General features: G+C 40.8%; 1 protein-coding gene across 5 annotated transcripts in view; it reads right to left on the bottom strand.

Moving 5' to 3' along the window:
* Positions 1–19622, bottom strand: part of USP54 (ubiquitin specific peptidase 54) — a 121212-nt gene that overhangs the window by 8751 nt on the left and 92839 nt on the right. For all 5 annotated transcript variants that reach the window (XM_074296823.1, XM_074296825.1, XM_074296821.1 and 2 more), the window contains exons 12-19: positions 17921–18052; positions 17370–17747; positions 16119–16350; positions 12384–12538; positions 8488–8661; positions 5467–5586; positions 4399–4576; positions 430–1859 (exon numbers count right to left, since the gene is read on the bottom strand). In XM_074296823.1, the coding sequence (XP_074152924.1) occupies positions 430–1859; positions 4399–4576; positions 5467–5586; positions 8488–8661; positions 12384–12538; positions 16119–16350; positions 17370–17747; positions 17921–18052 (2799 nt within the window). The remainder of the gene's footprint in view (positions 1–429; positions 1860–4398; positions 4577–5466; positions 5587–8487; positions 8662–12383; positions 12539–16118; positions 16351–17369; positions 17748–17920; positions 18053–19622) is intronic.

Here is a 19622-nt window from a genome sequence, read left to right as displayed (position 1 = left end):
GCAATCCTAATAAAAGGATGGACCTATAGGGTAAATCTAACTATGGAATACTTCTAGTCTCAAAGTCTGTTGACATGTCTATTCTTCTTATCCCATTAATCAGTCTTCTGTACATCACATCATTCTTCAGTGTATTCCCTAGTTCTTAAGTGCAAGATGATGCAGGGTGTAAACTTGAAAGGCCTCTAATTTTTAGGAGGCAAAAATCACTGGCTTGAGGATCAGGGATTCTATTTAATAATTCCACTCCCAATTTCCCATTCCATATTAAGAAAAATAGTTGGTATTTGTCCTGATGGTTTCAATAGCTATAAGAAATGTAACCATATCCTAACCTGATGTCCGTGACCAATTAGTCAAAACTCACTCTTAATTTTTACATTTCTCTAGCGCCTAGTTTAAAATTCTCTTTCTTAGTCACATGCTTACCTGGATGACCAAATGGTTGCCATGACATATTCTGCCTCCCTGGCCCAGGCTGGCTGGCCTGAGATGTCTGCAGACTGGCCTGGAAAAGAGACTCCAACTCTGAGGTCTCTTGCTCTGTGTCCTCATTCCAGTGTGGATGCAGATACATATGGTTTCTCTCAAGATGGATGAGACCAATGCAGGGATCTTGAGGAGAGGGGTTCCTTCCAGGCCCATGAATCCATGTGCCATTTTCATGATCAGGAAGAGAATCAGAGCGCCTAGTATTGCCCACCCAATGGTCCAGGGAAGGAGAATTCACTAAGTCATCACCACTGCCCACCTCCTTTGGCCTAACCTCTTCCATCTGTGACAGCTTTCCTGGGAGCATGGCTGATTCTGCCACATTTGATCCCACTGCCCAGGAAGCATCTCTGCTGTGTGGGGAAAGGCTTCCAGAAAGAGCAAGACAACTAGAGGGCCCTTCCCAGGAAGTCTGTCTATCCCTCCCATCCAAAGAACTATGCTCTTTTTCCCCAGATGAGTGATCATTCCCGTGTCCTTGTGGGAAAGGTATACTGGAGTCTGAAGGGAGCAAGTCCTTTCTCAATCTAGTTGCCAGTTTCCTATTTTGGGGACCTGTAGCTGCCCAGTTTCTTTCACAAATAGGATCCTTTATGGAAACCCCCTGCATCTTCTGGAACCGCTCTGCCAGGGAGCGAACAATGCCCTTTGTGCTGGGGACTTCTGGCTTAAAGACCTCTTCAGCACCCTGCTCCCTCTGTGAAATGAATAAAGTTTCATCACTTTTGGTTTGGGGGCACCTGTTAGTTTTCTGTGTAGAATCTGGAGGAAAATGAAGCAAATGGGAGGAAGCAGTAGGTACTTTAGAGTGACAGGCCCCATGCATGGGGAGGCCAGACCAAGCTAAACAACTTGAAGGATTACAGGTGGGATTGTATGAGTCCCCCCTGTCAGGGGAGACCCCGGGGGCCAAATGGGACCAAGGAGGTACTGGGCCAGGCAAAACTTCAGGACCATTTTTCTCTTGGCACTGTTGCTGGCCAGCACTTTTCCCTTCTTGAGTGGGAGTCTTGTTGCTGCTATTTCTCCAGTCCAGCAGTCCCTCTGTTGGAGCTCCTGAAGGTTCCCTATCTTGGGGAGAACCCATCTCAGGCCTCCTCAGCTGGTGGGATAAACCTTGCCTGCAGAAAGCAGAGAAAGCATGGCCATCCACATTAGCGGAGGAAATCAAGAGGTTGGGGAAGGACCTTCTGAGGGAACTGGACTGTAGTGTGGGTGGAGAAGATGACTCTGAAGACAGTAATGAGGGCGATTCATGACAGGAAGTAGATGAGGGGAAGAAAGAACTGGTCCCAAACTCGGTGTCCTTGCTGGGCTCCAGCTGTGCCTCCTGACTCAACAGTACTTGGAGCGGGACAGACTGTTCACTGAAATAAATGGGAAGAATCCAATCATTAACTGTTTTGAATGGCAAAAAAGGTCATAGAGAATTACAAATTCTAATGGCTTTGTTCATAGAATCAACATGATTCTCCATAGATTATTCCATGTTCTGGATGATAAAAAAAGAAATTCTTTAGGGTTCACAAAAAAGAAAGCACATGATCAACACCCCCACCCAGACACACATACACAGTCAATAGTCACTTTTTTTCTTAATTGATGGATGCATTTCCTCAAATGGCTCTCATCAAAGTGATACAATCCCATTGAAAGAAGCCCCTGCCTATAACTCTCATTGCCCCCTGCACTCCCCTTCTACTAAAAAGTTGTGAATTAAAAAGAAAGAAGGAAAAAAATTGCTGGCCCACCATATGGATAATAGAAAGAAAGCAAAGCCTGGAAATGGTACACATCCAACAGCAGAAGAGAGGGGTCAGCAATAAGGAAAGAAAAGAGAAAGGTTAGAGGTGGTATTAGTGGATGAGATATTTATAAAGCTTTACACTTTGCAAAGCACTTTCCACATATTTCCTTTGATCCTCATCACAACTCTGTGAGGTGGGTGCTATTATTTTCCTCATTTTATAAATGAAGAAGTAGAGGCTAAGAAAGATTAAGTGATTGCTTCCAAGCTCTGGCCTCTGTCCACTACAGAAAGGCCTCCATCCCAAAAGACTGCAAGTGGGTGCTATTGCTAAGGCACTGGAAAGGGGAATCTGCAGTCAGCAGACTTAGTGGAGATCCACTACTTAAGTTTTATTTTTCCTAATCAAATACAGACTAGAGAGCATTACACAGAAATTTTTCTCCAAGCCAATAATTGGATTCTAGAGATTTTTTTTCAACTAATCACGATTACTTAATTCTTCACTAATTATTGCTTTTTGCTTTAAATACTCTACAATGTGAACAAAGACAATAGCAATCACTAAGATTCATCAACTGGTTTAGATATTACCTGCGACTACTTTAGCTATTTAGTATGGATCAATTAACTATCTAACACCTTCCTAGGCTGCATGTTTTGAAACCTAAATTACTTGCTTTTAAATCAAGTCCCTATGAGGTCTATCAGTGACCTAAATAAGGAAGTTAAAAACAAAATAGAAAATCCTGGGAGTAAGCAGAATAACTGATCCTCTTCAGAGCTGCCCCTTTAAACTTTAAGCTTCCATACAAATTTATTTTTATGAATTTATTTTTCAGAAATTACGTCTCATTTGCATTTGAAGCTAACCTACTAGTTTATCCTTTTAAAAATCCTATTTACTCCAAAGAGATCCACTTTCAGAACTAGCTTAATTTTATCCTTTTAAAAATCCCATCTATTCCAAACAGATCCACTTTCAGAAAGAACTATAGCTTTGATTCCTGGAAATGAAAAGAACTCCAATGCAAAGGAGGAACTATTAGAGGTAAATCTGAATAAAGATCTTAACAAAATACCTTCTGCTCTGTTTTCTTGGGGGATGGATGGTACTAAGATGATTAGATACACAATAATAGATGTTGCTTTGAAGCATCCAAGGATACATTGCTTAGAAAGCAGTACCCAAGAATAGTCACATGTAACATCAGGGCTCTATAGATCATGTGAGTGCTTGGGTCCAGGACTGTATCCCCTCACAATGTGGGGGTTAATGGTCTGTGAGCTACTTTTCCAGGTTTTTTTGTATAAAAGAGTAAAAGCAGTCTAAACTATTGGAAGTTTTGACTAAGTGACCTGTAATCACCAAATGGGATCATTTGATAAGACCAACCTACCTGCACATATATACTACTAAAGGATCCTCTGCAAAAAAGATTTCAAATTCTTCCAGAAGCAGAAATCCTCTTTCCCTGGCTACTGAGTTGAGTGATAGCTCCAAATCTCATAAATGGTGCAGCAACTTTAGTATGCTGATTACCTAGCCTCAAGATATTGGGCCACTAATATTTTCTGGACTTGAAAGAATTTCCCAGGATTGGATACATGCTGAGTAAAATGCTGCAGCAAAGCTGCCCCATGAATTTTCTCAGTATCAGTCCCCAGAGTCACCTGTACCTACCTATCTAGGACAGAGAGATTCAGCAGAATCCTGCACAACAGAAGAATTATCACCCGCTTCTAGATCATGAGCCTTGACCGTTTAATGAAGGAGGCTAAAACTAGCTTGCCTTCTATATATTCTTATAGATCTTCATCTATTGGTATGCTGAATTATTTTTTCCAAACTATGTCTCCAAATCCTTGCTTTCTCTATAGGTAAAATGACATTACTTTGATCATTTTTTTCTCTTCTAGTTTTAGGGAGAAAGATAAAAGTAACTTTCTTTCCCATGTACCTCTCTTTCTATTTTTTAACAATCACATTTATAACTTCACTAGGACCCTGTACTTTCTCCACTCTGTGCCTGATGTAGAAAGTGACATTTCATTGGTGAAGGGAAGGTTTTTCCTGGGGATTGCTTTATCTCCAAAGCACCCATGGTGGCACAAGCTCCCCTGAGGTCCACGGGCTCTCATAACTTCCCAGGCACTACCTTGTTGGCTGAGGGAGGGAGCCCCCCAACGGCGGTGATGGTGGCGGTGGTAGTTGCTGCTGCTGCATGCGATCCTGGAGGCTCCGTGCTTTTCGGATACAGATTTGTAACTTCTTATCAACTACGGTTCTGCTGAGCGTGCTAGAGCTGGCACCATGCAGGGCAAGTCTCAGTTTAGCTAAAATGCAAAACAAAAACAAAAACAAAACAAAAACACACAGCAGAAACAGAACACACACACAAAGAACAAAATTGAACCAAAAATGAGCAATGAAATGCAGTAACTTAAAAAGAGGCAGCAGCAGGAGCACAAGACACAGAACATGCAGAGGCTGCTGAGGTCAGAGAGCTGCCAGGCCCGGCCAAGAAGATGTCTTGCAGCACCAAAGCCAAGGGTGGGGGGGTCACAGAGGGAATTCAGATCAATTAATGGAAACTCATTTGTAAAAAATGCTGGAGTTTTCATCTTATTTCCCACAGGTGATTTCTATGGCCTTCCCAGCATGGCTGCCAAATTAATCTCTGGGCTTCATGCCCCAGCCCAACCCCTGCCTTCTAAGTGGAAAAGGTCAGAAAAGTCAGGACCATCATGAGACATGCAAATAGACCTGCCTCACATCCCAGGACTGCTCAGCTTGGATGCGGTGTCATACCTAAAAATCGCTCTGGGATCTCCAAAGCTCATGCTTCAACCCCTGCCAGTGCCCAGGAATCAGGGAGAAGAAAAGGGGAAAGCACATAGTCCTGTGGAAAGTTACAGGCTCGGGGTCAGAGCCTGTTTGCTCCGGCTGCCATGCCGGCCACTCCTGTCTGCCCCATTCCCTGATGGTCAGGAGACAGAATGGATGGTTGCGTGTCAGATTCAGTCTTGGACCAGGGAGCAGAGGGGGCTCCAGCATCACCTGTGGGCTCCTGCTGAATTCCCTCCAGGTGGTCCCCCCAGAGCCCTTGGTGTCTAATTGGAAGGCCAGGACACCCGAGGGGTAGCCGAGGTCAGCCAGGGCAACGGCGGCAGTGACAAGGGCAGCAGCTTCAAAGCATGGCAGCTGTGAGTAGTTAGTTACTTACAAATGGCTTCGTTACAGAGCGCCAAAGCTGCGGCACAGTCTCCTCTCTGCTCCCGGCGCAGTGCCTCCTCCCACACCAAGTCGGCCTCACGGGTGGACCTCTCGGCATGGTCCCGCCTCCCTGCAAGGGCCAGCACTTGATGCAAATGGGGGTGGGTGGGTGGGTGGACTTCACACACCACCAGGCAGCCCAGGGGCAGTCTCGGATCTGGTGGGTGACCCCAGCCCTTTAGACCTTCCCGAGGGACAAAGGAGGCCCAGCCACCAACCAGGATCCTTCCTTAGGCTACAAGTTCTTGGTGCTCCCTGCCTGAGGAGAGCACATGATGCTATCTCCAATAGCACAAAGAACTTCTGTTAGAAGTTAGGGTTAGAATGTTTTTTTAATAGAAAAAGAAGTACAGAAAGACGCAGCTCAGGGCCTGCTGGGGTGGGAAAGCAGCTGCCCACCTCACTGACTTTCTGACAGTCCTACAGGTCACTGGCTACTGTCAGCGGCCATGGCCAGAGCCGGGCTCTTCCCCGGCCTCCTCAGGCACCTGAGGGCAAGAAAGGATCGAGTTCTGTCTCTGTGTCCATCTGTCCAGCACAGGGCCTGGCACACAACTGTCTACTTAATAATGCTCGTTAACTTCCTGACTGTGATTGGCAATGCTATGAAAACCTTTAGCCACAGAGGTCCTACACTGACGGAGAGAATGAGCCAAGCACCCCCATTTTCCACATTGAGAAACTCAGCTCAGAGAGTCTGCCAGAGTTAATGGCTAGTAAATGGTAGAGCAGGGACGAGACTTGTCAGTCTGGAGCCCCATCCGGCCCTGCCTCAGCACCAAGGGCTGCTCCCAGAATCACTCCCCTGTGCAAACCCTGTGCTCTGCCTTCACTCTTACTTCCTGCTTCAATTGTACCTCCAACATCAAAGTTCTCGCAGTATGATTTGGAGCCCAGTTTTAGAGACCTCATGGACATACCTCCCCAAAAAAGCAATTAGGCTGGCAAGGCTGTTAGGTTTTGAGTTTTAGAATCAACAATATTTTTCAAAGGCTCCCCTGTTCTCCTGGTCACTTCCCTACCATATACATATGTTTTCATCAATGACAAATATTAAAAAAAAAAAAAAAAAAAAAAAAGGAAGGAAGGAAGGCAGGCAGAAAGAAAATAGAAAAGAAAAAGATTTGTCATAGAAAATAAAGAAATGTCCAAAAAAAAAAAAAAAAAAAAAAAAAAGATGTGGGAAAAGGGGAGTTAGAGGTTGATTCACGTGCAAGGATTCTGTTTACCTCAACCTAATGTCGGCTCTCTTCCCTTCACAGCCATGATTTATTTGCAAATTCTACCAAAGCTATGAGTTTTCTTATAGATAAACTGGAACCTTGTGTGCCTTGCCAGTATTTAGGCATGTCTTCACTATACAGACTTAGGAAAGCAGTTCATGACTTTTTTGGGGGGAGGTTTTAGACTCAGATAAGAAAGATTAAGATATCTTAATCACTTTTCACAGATTTTCCACTCCTTTCAAACTGAGGGTTGAAGACAAAGATCTCTAGGAATATTTACTTTGTCATCAGATTATTTTGCCCTTGGACTTTGAAGGATCCTAGAGGAAAATAACAAAAATATAAGTTTGACTGCAGAAGGATTAGAATTTAGACTTCTGGCACTCTTTCTCTCAATTTTTGGGTATTCCTATACTACAGAATCAGTTGAAATTACCAATACTAACTACACACTCAGATTCATGATTAAGGCTATAAGATCCCCAAACCCTGGAAACAGAGTTGGATCCATATGTACCGCTCCCTTGTTGTTATTACAGTTTTGTCTCATTCTTTGTGACCACAATTGTGGTTTTCTTGGCAAAGATGCTGGAGTGGTTTGCCATTTCCTTCCCCAGCTCACTTTATAGAGGTAGAAACAGGCAAACAGTGATTGGCTCTGGGTCGATATAATTAGTAAGAATCTAAATCTGGATTTGAACTCAGATCTTCATGATGCCATACACCAAATTCTATCCACACTGCCACCCCTTTCTTAGTCCCTTCAAGAGTCTATGTTACCTAGCTAGACTTCCCTCATCCACAAGTTGTGGAGTCAATGAAAAAAACTAAAAGAAATCTGGGCAACTGACTCCTGACATGTTACCTTGATATGCTTGCCAACTAGCTGAGATGAAAAAGTGGGAAGAATGAAGGTTCTTCTTTCAAAAAGAACATGAAGCTAGGAATGTGATGTTGTTACAATGATGACTCAGAAAGAAAGAATAACAGAAAATTTTTTTTAACAAACATATGCACAGAAACAAGCTTACTGATTCAGGAAATCAGTTCTTCAGTTTAGGTGAGAAGATTGTCTAGTATGAGATGTGACCTCCAGTGATACAGAAAGGGAGAAATCTCCATAAAAAGGTGGTCCAAGGAGATTGTATACATTCAGATTTTATACTACAGCTGTGAAGTACAGCTAACAAGACTGTGGAACCTATTTCAAAGAAAAAAACATGAAGCCAAAGTGGGAAAACCCACCTCCAGCCCTCAGTCCTTTCTGAACCTATGTGTGTGCCTTTCTCTCCTCAAACCTGTGTGTTCTCAAATTGACTCTCCAAAAAGATTATAAAAAATGAGACAAGATGAACAATTGTACCCAAAGTGACCCTCAAAAAATCTTCTTCAAATTATATGGGAAGAACCTGAAAAAAGTTTTTCACTCAGTACTCCCAATCTCCTTCACTTTTCTATCACTCAATTTAAGATTTATGTATAGTTTATATTTTCTATTTCTAATGATGGGAAGTTTTTGGCATGAAGAATTCTCTATTGTCAAAAGTTGTTCCTTCCTGCCCCCACCTCTAAATCATATATCTGTCCTCCAAACCAAGGACCCTCTCCTCAATCAACAAGTTAGTCATATTCTAGTTTGACAGTATCAGAGATGCTGCTCAAACTTGGGAATGGGAAGATAAAGAAAAATGCCCGTTGAACCATTTGTCTGTCTCTCTCTATTCACAGACTCATCCACAAGTTACCCTGATGCTGAAGTTCATCCAAGTCCATGAAGCGGCTGGGGTGGGGGTTGAACCCTCGAGCCTCCTCTAATTCCTTCTCTCGCTTCCTTCGGAGTTCCTGTTCCTGGGCCCTCCGAGCCACTTCTTCCTGGAGTTCATCCAGCTCACTTTTAGAGGTTGAAGACAACTCCTGGTCTGTGAGACAAGAGAAAAACCTCCACTGTTACTGATCAAATTAGCAGCCTAGAACCTCTTTGGTCTATAGTCAGGGTAAACAAGGTCTCACAATGGCTGGCACATGAGTTAGAAACTGCATCCAGTGCAAGGGAGTATGGGCCTGAATACTAAAAGGTGTGCTTTTCCAAAGTCTAACTGAATCCAGGGGGAAACTGGGGCAAGTCCTTTCACTTCTGCCTATTTTTCCTCCTCTCCATTATGAAAGAAAAAATTCTACCATAAAAAGAGTTCATGAATGACCAGACAGAAAGTGGCATAAATGCTGAGAGGAAAGATTGGAAAGATCAGTGAAAAGAAAAAACAAACTGCTAGTGGTACCAGAAAAGTCACTCTGTTGGATGTGCACCAATGGAGACACTTGGGGCTCCACAGCTTACCCTTTACCTTTCCCTCCCCTCCAAATTCTTACGCTCAGGGTTTTGAGAACTATTCATTCAAGCCCAAGGCTTAGCAAACACCAAGCTGGAAGTCCAGATTGAATGAACCTTTAATGACTTCAAAATTTAAATCTCTCTCTCATCGTTGTCTCTCTCTCTCTCTCTTTCTCTCTCTTTCTAATTCTCTCTTATTCTTTCTTATTGTCTCTCTGTCTCTGTCTCTCTGTCTTTCTCTCTATTTATATCTCTCTGTCTCTCTCTCTGTCTCTCTGTCTCTCTCTCTCTCTCACATACACACACACATACACACTCATAGAAAGAAAACTTTGAAGGGTTTTTTAAATTTTAAAAATACTGGTGTTTCTTATTAAGAGTCTGCATTGCTACCACCTTGTGCTATCACTCTTGTTGATTTCAAACTGTAAAAAAAACTTTTAGCAACTATTGCTCAGTGACTGAAAAGATTGCATATGTAATCTTAGCCTTAAAAATTGTCCAAAGAATGAGGTTTTAAAGCACTCACATATTCAACATTGTCTCATAAGAAATAATTTGATTGAAATAAATTAGGTGAATTCTTCTTGTGCAGCAAAATAACTGTATGGACATATATACATATATTGTATTTAACATATACTTTAACATATTTAACATGTACTGGTCTACCTGCCATCTGGGGGAGGAGATGGGAGGGGAAGGAGGGGAAAAATTGGAACAAAAGGTTTTGCAACAGTCAATACTGAAAAATGACCCATGCATATATCTTGTAAATAAAAAGCTATAATAAATAAATAAATCAGATGACTGAAATGACTAAGCAAGAGGACTTCCTCTACTGATCCTCCAGACTTAAGGGTCACATCCAGAATTTGTTGCACACAAAATACAGAATGACAATGTTCTTTGTCTTGTTAAATTTAAAATTTTATTTTTTAAAAAATTCATAAAACTAAACAAGTATAAAAAAAATTTAAGTAATTACAACTCAGTTTTTTTAAAAGTTTGTAGCATTTATATTTTTGAAGTTGTTAAAAGTTTCTAAAAATAATTTAAAGACCCTCAACATTAGAAATCACCCTAAGTCAGAAAACCCTGGTCTGAATCTGCTTCTCATGTCACTTGTGGAATGCCAAGGCACAATTCATCACCCTCTCTGAGCTTCAGTTTGAAAACCCTAAAAATCTATGGGAATCCCAACTATTCTAGCTGTTTATTTTTTTTTCCAGTTACATATAAAGATAAGTTTTCAACATTCACTTTCGTAAGATTTTGAGTCCCATACTTTTTCTCTCCTTTATCTCCACCCCAAGACAACAAACAATCTGATACAGGTCTTGCCAAGTTTTTTTTTAATATCCTGCTTATCATTTCATATAGCACAATAATATTTCATCACATACATACAACACTACAACTTGTTCAGACATTCCCCAATTGACAGACATCTCAACTTCCAATTCTTTACACTACAAAAAGAGTTATGTTAAATATTTTTGCACATGTAAGTCCTTTTCCATTTTTTATGATTTCTTTGGGATACAAACCCAATAGTGGTAATGGTGGATCAAAGAATATGCAGTTTCATTGCCCTTTGGGCATAATTTCAAAGTGCTCTCCAGAATGGCTGGATCAATTTACAACTCTACCAACAACGCATTAGTGTTCCAATTTCTCCCACATCCCCTCCAAAATTTATCATCTTCCTTTTCTGTCATTTTAGTCATTCTGACAGACGTGAGGTGGTACCTCAGAGTTATTTTAATTTGCATTTCTCTAATCAATAGTGATTTTGAGCATTTTTTCATATGACTATAGATGGTCTTAATTTCTTTATCTGAAAACTGTATCAAATGGGGAATGAGTCTTGCTATTTAGAAAGGGGCCAGATCTTGTGTACAATCTGATTTCACTCATCAGACACTGGCCCCTTCCCTAAGCATTTTATACTTAGCCTTCAAGTACTCTGCTACCTATGAAGTTTCTTCTTCCTCTTGTCTGAATTTAATACTATCAACTCTAAACTTCTAATACAAGGGATGAGACAGAAGGTACTCATAAAACTTTCCTTCCTGGAGCCTAGAGCTACATGCCAGTTGAGGCTTTTTAAAAAATACCTACCAAGCAAACAAATGAATGCCAATGCCAGGTTATCACTTAACCATACAGTTTCCATTAAATCCCCAAGGGCAGTACTCCATTTGAATGGAGTCAGCCTAGGATAAGCTCAGGAGGTCAAATAAGACAGGCTTTCCCTTTCTCCCACCTCTACAAATCCTTAGCTGCAGAGGGTTGAAATTCCAAAAAGGTATGCTTCAATCAGACAACAGAGCCTTTATTTGATGTGAGAAAAAGACTCCATTAGCATATATTTGGATGGCTCTTCTCACTGTTGGTGCTTGCTGAATGTTTGGTGTTAAGATAATAATAGGAAGGATTGGAGGGCAGAGGGAGACAGAGGCACTTAGCCTCAGAACGAGGAGGAGAGAGGCTGGTGACTCTGGATTCCAGGATCCAGGATTTTGCTTGGCTGCCTCCTTCACTTCTCTCCCTAAAGACCAAGGACTTTAATTCATCCTGATTCTGGCTGATCCTGAAGCCCTCCAGGGAGCTGGCCTGTATTCTACACTTAGCTACTTGTTAGCTGAGGCCTGGAATCCCAACAGACACTTCTTTTGACTTTTATCTCTGCTAAAAATTCAAACTCCCCTTACCAAAGTAACATACTTTGGTGCTACTTAGCATTAGTCACTTATTTAGTATGAATGAGTTTTCTGCTCCTTTCTTGAGAAATTATTTTGATAAAGAGAAAGTTGTAACATTGAGAACTACCAAGAAGGGGGAAAGGCACAGCACTAAGGAGCACAGGGGGTCCCAAGATTGTCTTGCACTTTCATGGTCTGACTGATAAGTTTGTATTGCTGCCAACTACCCTCTCTACCTGCTGACATTAATCCTGATATAAATTTCATGGAGAGAGGAGTCTGTTTCCATGAAATGTCATCCTTAAGATAGATTTCTACTGGACAAAGCCACCATTGTCTCAGAGAACCTCCTCTCAATTGCCAGCTCAGGACTTAAAACTTACATCTCAATGCATGTTAACATTCAAGCCAACGCAGCACATAACTCACCATGTTATGTGCTATGTCATGGCCCGACAGAGGGAAATATACATCAAAGAGAAGGCAGATAAGATGCTTCCACATTTGTTTCCAAATGAAGGGCTAATCCTTAATTATCACCTCATTCTCAAGCCTCCAAGAGGCTGGCATGAAGAAAGCCAAGCAAATGACCTCAACAAACCTGTGTTCTTATCCTTCCAGGTGAGGGGCTGGTTCTTTGTCCAGTTACTTTTGGATGAAACTGATTCCACTTCCAGGATGCTGCTGCTGCTATGTGACTTTGGAATCTGACGCCACGCAGGGACCAATCCAGGCACTCTTTTCACATTTGTATCCCTTCAAAAGAAGACATAGGGTACAGTGACAGCATTAAAATTAAGCTCCTAAAATTTATTTCCCAAGAAGACGGAAGTCAATACCATGAAAATGACTACTGAAATGGTACCTAAAATGGAACGGTTCAGTCATCTCTCAGGTCTCCTTTTATCTATTTCCTTGTTACCCTTTGTCAACCATACTTTGATATTCCTCTATTTTCTTCCTCACAAGTTCCAGTTCCAAATTTGCCCAATAGCCATGTGACTTTGGGTCAGTCCTTTTACTGTCAGCCTTTGGTTTCTTCAGTTGTAAAATGAGGGGAGAAAGTGGGATGATCTTATAACAATGCTACACATTCTAGAGATTGAAGCAGAGAGCTTCCTGAAGCTAGGCAAGGGAGTTTAAAAGTTGTCACAATCTATTTGCTGCAAGTATGGAAATAGACAATATGGCATAATGGCCAGATAGAACTGGAATGATTCAACTTTGTCACTTACTATTTGAATAACTCTGGGCAAGCCACTTGATCTCTCTATGGCACAGATGAGCTTTGAATTACAATGTTGAAAGATCATAGATTTAGAGGTGGAAAGAACCTCAAAGGTAACCTAGTTCAAATTCCTCATTTTACAAATAAGGAAAACAGGTACCTATCCAAGGCCATACAAGTAGGATTTAAGCCCAGATCTAAAGAAACTGGCCACATGTATCAAATTACAGAGTATTTAGTGCAGAAAGTACAATCACAGCATAAATACTTTGATACCTGATAATTTATAAGCATGCCTGTTGGCAAACTAATTTTGTGAGAGGAAAGAGCAATCAGGATCCTCTGAGGGAGCTCCACTGAGGAGCTAGAAGGGGATTCCAATTCTCCTGTATGACAGAGAAGTGGGTCACAAAGGTGGGATGACTTGGCTGGGGACCCCAGTGATTAATTAACATAACTTATGGCTGCAAATCCAGTCCTCCCCCTGTACCCTTCTATAGCAAAGGCAGGGGAATTGTGCCTATGACTATATGTAGGTGCAGTCTTCTGCTTTGCACATTATTCAACAAATGTATTTGGAGCAATGAAAATGGCACTGGCCAAGGAGCTCCCATTTTACTATCAGCTGACTTGTAATGCTACACCAATGTCAGCTTTCAGGCCCAGCTGGTTTCTCTATAAAATGAAGGTACAAGAAGAGTGATCACAATGTTCCCCGCCAGCTCTGAAATGCTATGACTACAAATAGTAATGACTCTCATCATTCCATGGGAAGGGAGATGCATTTAGACTATGCAGTACTAGGTCTTCAGTGTTTCCACACTTCTCCCATACCCTTTTCTCTCAGCTGAGGACCTTCCTTTTTATTATAGTGGAAAAAATAATTATATTCAATGTAAGCTTCTTTCTTTCTGTTTATATTAAAGCCCCTTGACATTATCTCCCACTCACTCTTTCTTTCCCTGGATATTTGAGAAAAAGTGGTCTTTTTTCCTCAGGTCAAGCCCTCAGGTACACTTGATTCCATACACATCTGTCTTCCAGCAGATTGCGTTCTCAGCCATTCCCTATGTCAAATCTTCATCTTCTTCCTATCAACTGGTCTTTTTTTCAACTGCTGTCAAATATGCTCAAGCTATCATCCTTTATCTCCTCATCTCTCTCTCTTTTTTTTTTCCCCTAAGGCTGGGGTTAAGTGACTTGTCCAGGATCACACAGCTAGGAAGTGTTAAGTGTCTGAGATCAAATTTGAACTCGGGTCCTCCTGAATTCAGGGCTGGTGCTCTATCCACTGCGCCACCTAGCTGTCCCCTATCTCCTCTTTTCTCTCATCTATACTTGCCATTTCTACTTTCACTTACTCTTCAAACTTTTACAATTTAATTTGAATTCTGATCTTATCAGTTAATTGAGACAGTTTTCTTCCAAATTACCAATGATCTTTATCTTTAAAAACTCTAACAACAAAGTTTACTGATTTGTAAAAAATTAACTTTTCCCTCTCAATTTTCTTCTCTTCCCACTTCCCCCTCAACTCACTGAAGGAAAAAAAAAGAAAAGCAAAACCCTTATAATAAATATGCAAAGTCCTTCAAAGCTGTTTGTCTTTACAATGTGTCATGATTATATGAATTTTTCCTGTTTTTACTTGTTTCATTCTGCATCAGATCATACAAGGTTTCTCTGAGGCCACCTCTTTCACCACTTCTTATAACACCACAGAATTCTATTATATTCATTCACTATAACTTTTTTCAACAATCTCCCCTCCCAAATGATGAGTACTCCTTTAGTTTGCCGTTCTTTGAAACAAAAAGAGATATTACAAACATTTTTCCATATGTGGGTCCTTTTCTTCTTTCTTTGGTCTCTTTAGGATATTGTCCCAGGAGTGGTATTAAAGCATATGCAGAGTTTAGCCACTTTTTGGACATGATTCCAAATTTCTTTCCACAATGGCTAGGCTAGTTCACAGCTCTACCAACACTGCAATAATATTCCTGCTTTCCCAGGAATATGTCATTTTCTTTATTTTTGCCTTTCTGATGAGGTGGTACCTCAGAATTGTTTTAATTTTCATTTCTCTATTATGATTTGGAGAATTCATAGTTTGAAAATGCTTCCTCTGAAAAAAAATTCTACTGATGTCCATTAGTATTTATCAATTGGGGAGTGGCTCTTACTCTTATAAACTTCAGTCTTGAAAAGGAGACCTTTCCCAAACATACTTGCCATAAAGACTGTTTTTCTCAGAAACCTACCTGGCTCTTAATTTTAAATGCACTAAGTTTCCTGTGATGTTGTAACTGCCGAATCAGATAGTCTTTTCTTCTGAAAGTCTTTTCTTCTTCTACCTACCCCACTGCATTTTACCATTAATCACCTCTCCTCCTTTTTGATATTGTACTCGCCAAGTGCTCCTCTGAGCTGTCTGACTGCTCCTTTTCAGTCTTCACCATACAATTCAAGCCCTCACACTTTGGCATATCCTGCAATGTTCTATTCTAAGCTTTCTTCTCTTTCCCCTCCACATTCTCTCTTTTGTTAACTTCATCAACTCCACTAGTTTAAATTATTATCTCTAGGTTACTGACTCACTATCCATAGGCCCACCCTTAAGTCTCTACCTGAACTTCAGTTGAAAATATGTCCCAGTGATATCTTAAACTCAATATACCCCAAAATGAGCTCATTACTTTTCCACCAAATCTTTTGTCTGTCAAACTTACCCTTTTTTGTCAAGGGCACAACCAGAGTCTCCCAGGTTCATAAGTTAATTGTCTGGAGCAGGATCTGACTCTGGTGCACCTCCCTGTCTCGGAGATTCCCAAATTCATGGGCTTCAGAGTCTCTCCTTCAATCATTTAATTAGTGTTTACTGGATGATTCCAAATTTGACTTTTACATCCAAGTCCCTTGATTTTCAGACTATTTTGTGGCTGCATTAAACCCTTTGTCCAGAAGAGGGAGGTGTCGCCATAGAAACTGGCCAAGCTGACTAGCTCTGCCATGTGTGAAGCCAGCCTCATCACCCACTCAGGGCCATAAAGCCCTAGCTGAGCTCTCTCAACATTGCCCTAAAATGGTCAATGATCCCTTGCACAGTACCTGTGGGAGCCAGAGCTCTCTGACAGAGTTGCATCCAGACTGACAGGGCTGTTACTGTTCCTCTCGCTGCTCTCATAGCCAGATTCCATCCTCTGGATTAATCGAGGATGTTGGTCCATAAGGTGAATACCAGGTCGGGATGGGCCCCAATTCTTGTGTTTTAGGCTTGGCCCATTGGTTTTGGGGTCATATGCAGTTGGTTTGTTTAGTTCATTTGACGTAAACTCTTTAGCTAGCCAAACCAAAGAACAGAAGTGGGGGGAAAAAGGGTGAGTTTAGTGTTATTTAGTGTTACATCCAAAGATACTCCTGAGCACCTACTACCCAGAACCAGAAAAAGAGACAACTGTTGACTTTTCTGTATCATCACCATTTCCCCAGGTTACTGTGGGCACAAGCCATGTCTACGCATCATAATGTATTTTGCTGGATTTTACTATTAAGGGCACCATTACCCTCTGTTATCCACAAAAAAGGAGTTATCCTTGAAGTATCATTATTCACTCCCACAACCCAAATTCAATCAGTTGTCAATCTTACCTAATCTATGTAACATCTCTCATGTGACTCCTCTTTCCAACACTGTCACATCTGGATTACTACAATAACCTGTTAACTGGTCTCCATACCTCAAGTCTCACCCCATTACAGTACATCCTCCTCTTATTTATCAAATTGATCTTGCTGAGATCTTATCATCTCCCTATCCAATAAACTCCAGTGGCTCTCTATTATTGCTATTATCAAATATAAAATACTCTTTCAAAGGCTTTTAAAGACCTTCATAACCTGGCCTCTCTTACTTTTCCAGTGTGCTCACACTTTAATGCCCACCACATATTCTACAATCCAATGATACTAAATTCCTTTTTATCTTTTGCTTGTGACACTTTATCATCCAAATGACTGTCCCTTTTGTCTGAAATTTCCCCCTTCCTCATCTCCTGCTGCATAAAGCTTTCTCCAATCTCCTTAAATGCTAGCGCTTTCTCTTGGATATTATCTTTAATTTACCCTGTCTATATATTGGTTGTACATGACTGTTCCTATGTTGTCTCCTCCATTAGAGTGTGAGCTTCCTGAAGGCAAGGATTGTTTTCCCTTTTCTTTGTACCCCTACTAGTGTACTGCATAGTGCTTGATGACATTTAATAAATGTTCACTGGCTTGGTAATCCTTTTAGAAAACATACAGTTTCTATACATGTGGTTACACTAGGTCAACTTTATTCCTCTCCCACTATTCCCTTACCTGGGTCCTCAGAGAATGGACTGAGCTGGGTATAGCCACAATGTTTCCTTTTGTCCTTACTGAAAATGCTGTCAATATTCAGAGACTCACGCTTAGGTCTCCAAGTTGGACGGTATTTGCTGGATGAACTGGATTTAGATTCACTGCTGGTGCTCTCTCCTTCCCAATCTTGACAGTGCAAGGGCAGGCTCCGTGGGGGACGTTTTTCAGCTTGATCTCCTTTTCCCACACAGGGAGCTCCTTGATTGGTTTGTGAAATCAGAGATGGTCTGCTATGGATGATGTTACTGACCGTTTCTTTAAAATCTTTTAGTCTACTGGTGCTGCTGGATGGCTTGGGGGCACTCCTGGGGGCTTGCTTCTCCTTTAGTGTTTCTCCTAAAATCCACAGATAAACCAGCACAGAAACCCTCATGTTAAACTAGTACAAATCAATATAAATATGCCTTTAACCCTGTATCTACATGGGTGCTGTGAACAAGAAGGGACAGAAGGTATCAGCTCAAGAAGGGACAGGGATGGGCAATGAGGAAATAAGGGACATGACTGACCTTCACTGTGGTATCCAGAGGACTGTGGCTCATCAGCTCTCCTCCTAGTCCGACTAGAGTTCCTCTTACGTTCTGTCAATGAACCCTTTTTGGCTATGTGCTTCTGGTTACATTCACTATCAGTCAGATGTCCTGAAAGAACAGGGAATGTGAGGAAGAGAGCAGAAACATGTAACTCTTCCCATGGTCTTCTTGAAAACAAGACTTACCTGACTCTGAATCCTACCTCTGCCTATTCTGAGACCCTTAATAGCATCATTTAAAGCAGTATGCCTGCAGTGCCCAATTTAAGCATCCTAATTCATCATCATCTTACTTTTATGTAAGATCAAATGAGACAATGTTTTTTTTTTTTAACTTTTTTAATTAAAGCTTTTTATTTCCAAAACACATAGATGGATAATTTTTCAACATTGGCCCCTGCAAAACTCTATATTCCAGATTTTCCCCTATTCTCTTCAGCCCCTACCCCAGATGGCAAATAATCCAATATGTTTTATACATGTTAAAATATATGTTAAATCCAATATATGTAAACATATTTTTACAATTACTTGCTGTACAAGAAAAATCCAAACAAAAAGGAAAAATGAGTAAGAAAACAAAATGCAAGCAAACAACAACAAAAAGAGTGAAAGTGCTAAGTTGTGATCCACATTCAATTTCTACAGTCCTCTCTCTGGGTGCACATGGCTCTCTTCATCACAAGATCAAAACAAAACAATGTTGTAAAGAATTTAGCACAGTGCTTGGGTATACAGTTGGTGTCTAACAAATGCTTATTCCATTCCCTTTCCTTTTGCTTGATAACACATTAGCATTGAGAGTTCTCTAATTTTGCTGGTTTATCTTCATATTCTAAATCAGCCACAGTTTTGCTCATCATTTCTAAAGATTAGATGTAAACTAAACATTAGATACAATGTTGCTCAAAGTGCCACAACTTTTACCTATGGACCTAGTATTAGTATAGGATCTTTATGCCCTGGCATTAAACTTTTAGTATTCAAGCAACATTTGAATTGTATGGGGATTTCTCATCGTAGGAAAAAAAGACAAAAGGAAGACCACTTCAAGAATCCACAAAGCCTTCAGCATGTTGCCTGAAGTGAAAACCTGGCCTAATTCAATAAACACCCTTGGCCCAACTTCTACCATTACCTGGATCCTTGTATATTTTCCTGAAGATAACAATGCAAAGGGGATAGTATCACAGATGTATATAACATTCTACCCTAAGGTCACTGATTGTAGACAAGCCACGCTGTACTTAGCAAATAGATATAAGAGAAAATGGAGAAAAATAAAGAACAGATGTGGGGATAGGAAGGGTAAGAAAGACAGAGGAAGAAGAGACAAAGAGAAGAAATAAACCTTTTTTTACTAACTGAATGAAATGTTTTAAATTTTTTTGTTTTTTGTTTTTTAACCTACCAATATTCATTACAAATATCTTCCTTTTTAGGAAAAAAATTTGGGATTTTGGGGGATAAGGAAAGAAAACTCTCTCTACCAATGCATACTGACAAATATATTTTTTTAATTTAATAGTGTTAGAGAGTAGATGCGGAGCACTAAAGTTAAGCTATTTGCCCACAGACACAAAAGACATGTGTCAGAGATAGGACTCATACTCACTTCTTGACTCCAAGGCTGGTTCCACTCTCAATATCACATAATTGTCTCCCATTTTATTCAACAC

The sequence above is a fragment of the Sminthopsis crassicaudata genome, chromosome 2 (assembly GCF_048593235.1).
Source record: "Sminthopsis crassicaudata isolate SCR6 chromosome 2, ASM4859323v1, whole genome shotgun sequence".
Lineage (NCBI taxonomy): Eukaryota > Metazoa > Chordata > Mammalia > Dasyuromorphia > Dasyuridae > Sminthopsis > Sminthopsis crassicaudata.
The sequence above is the reverse complement of the archived record's forward strand: the minus strand, read 5'-3'. Positions and strand labels throughout refer to the sequence as shown.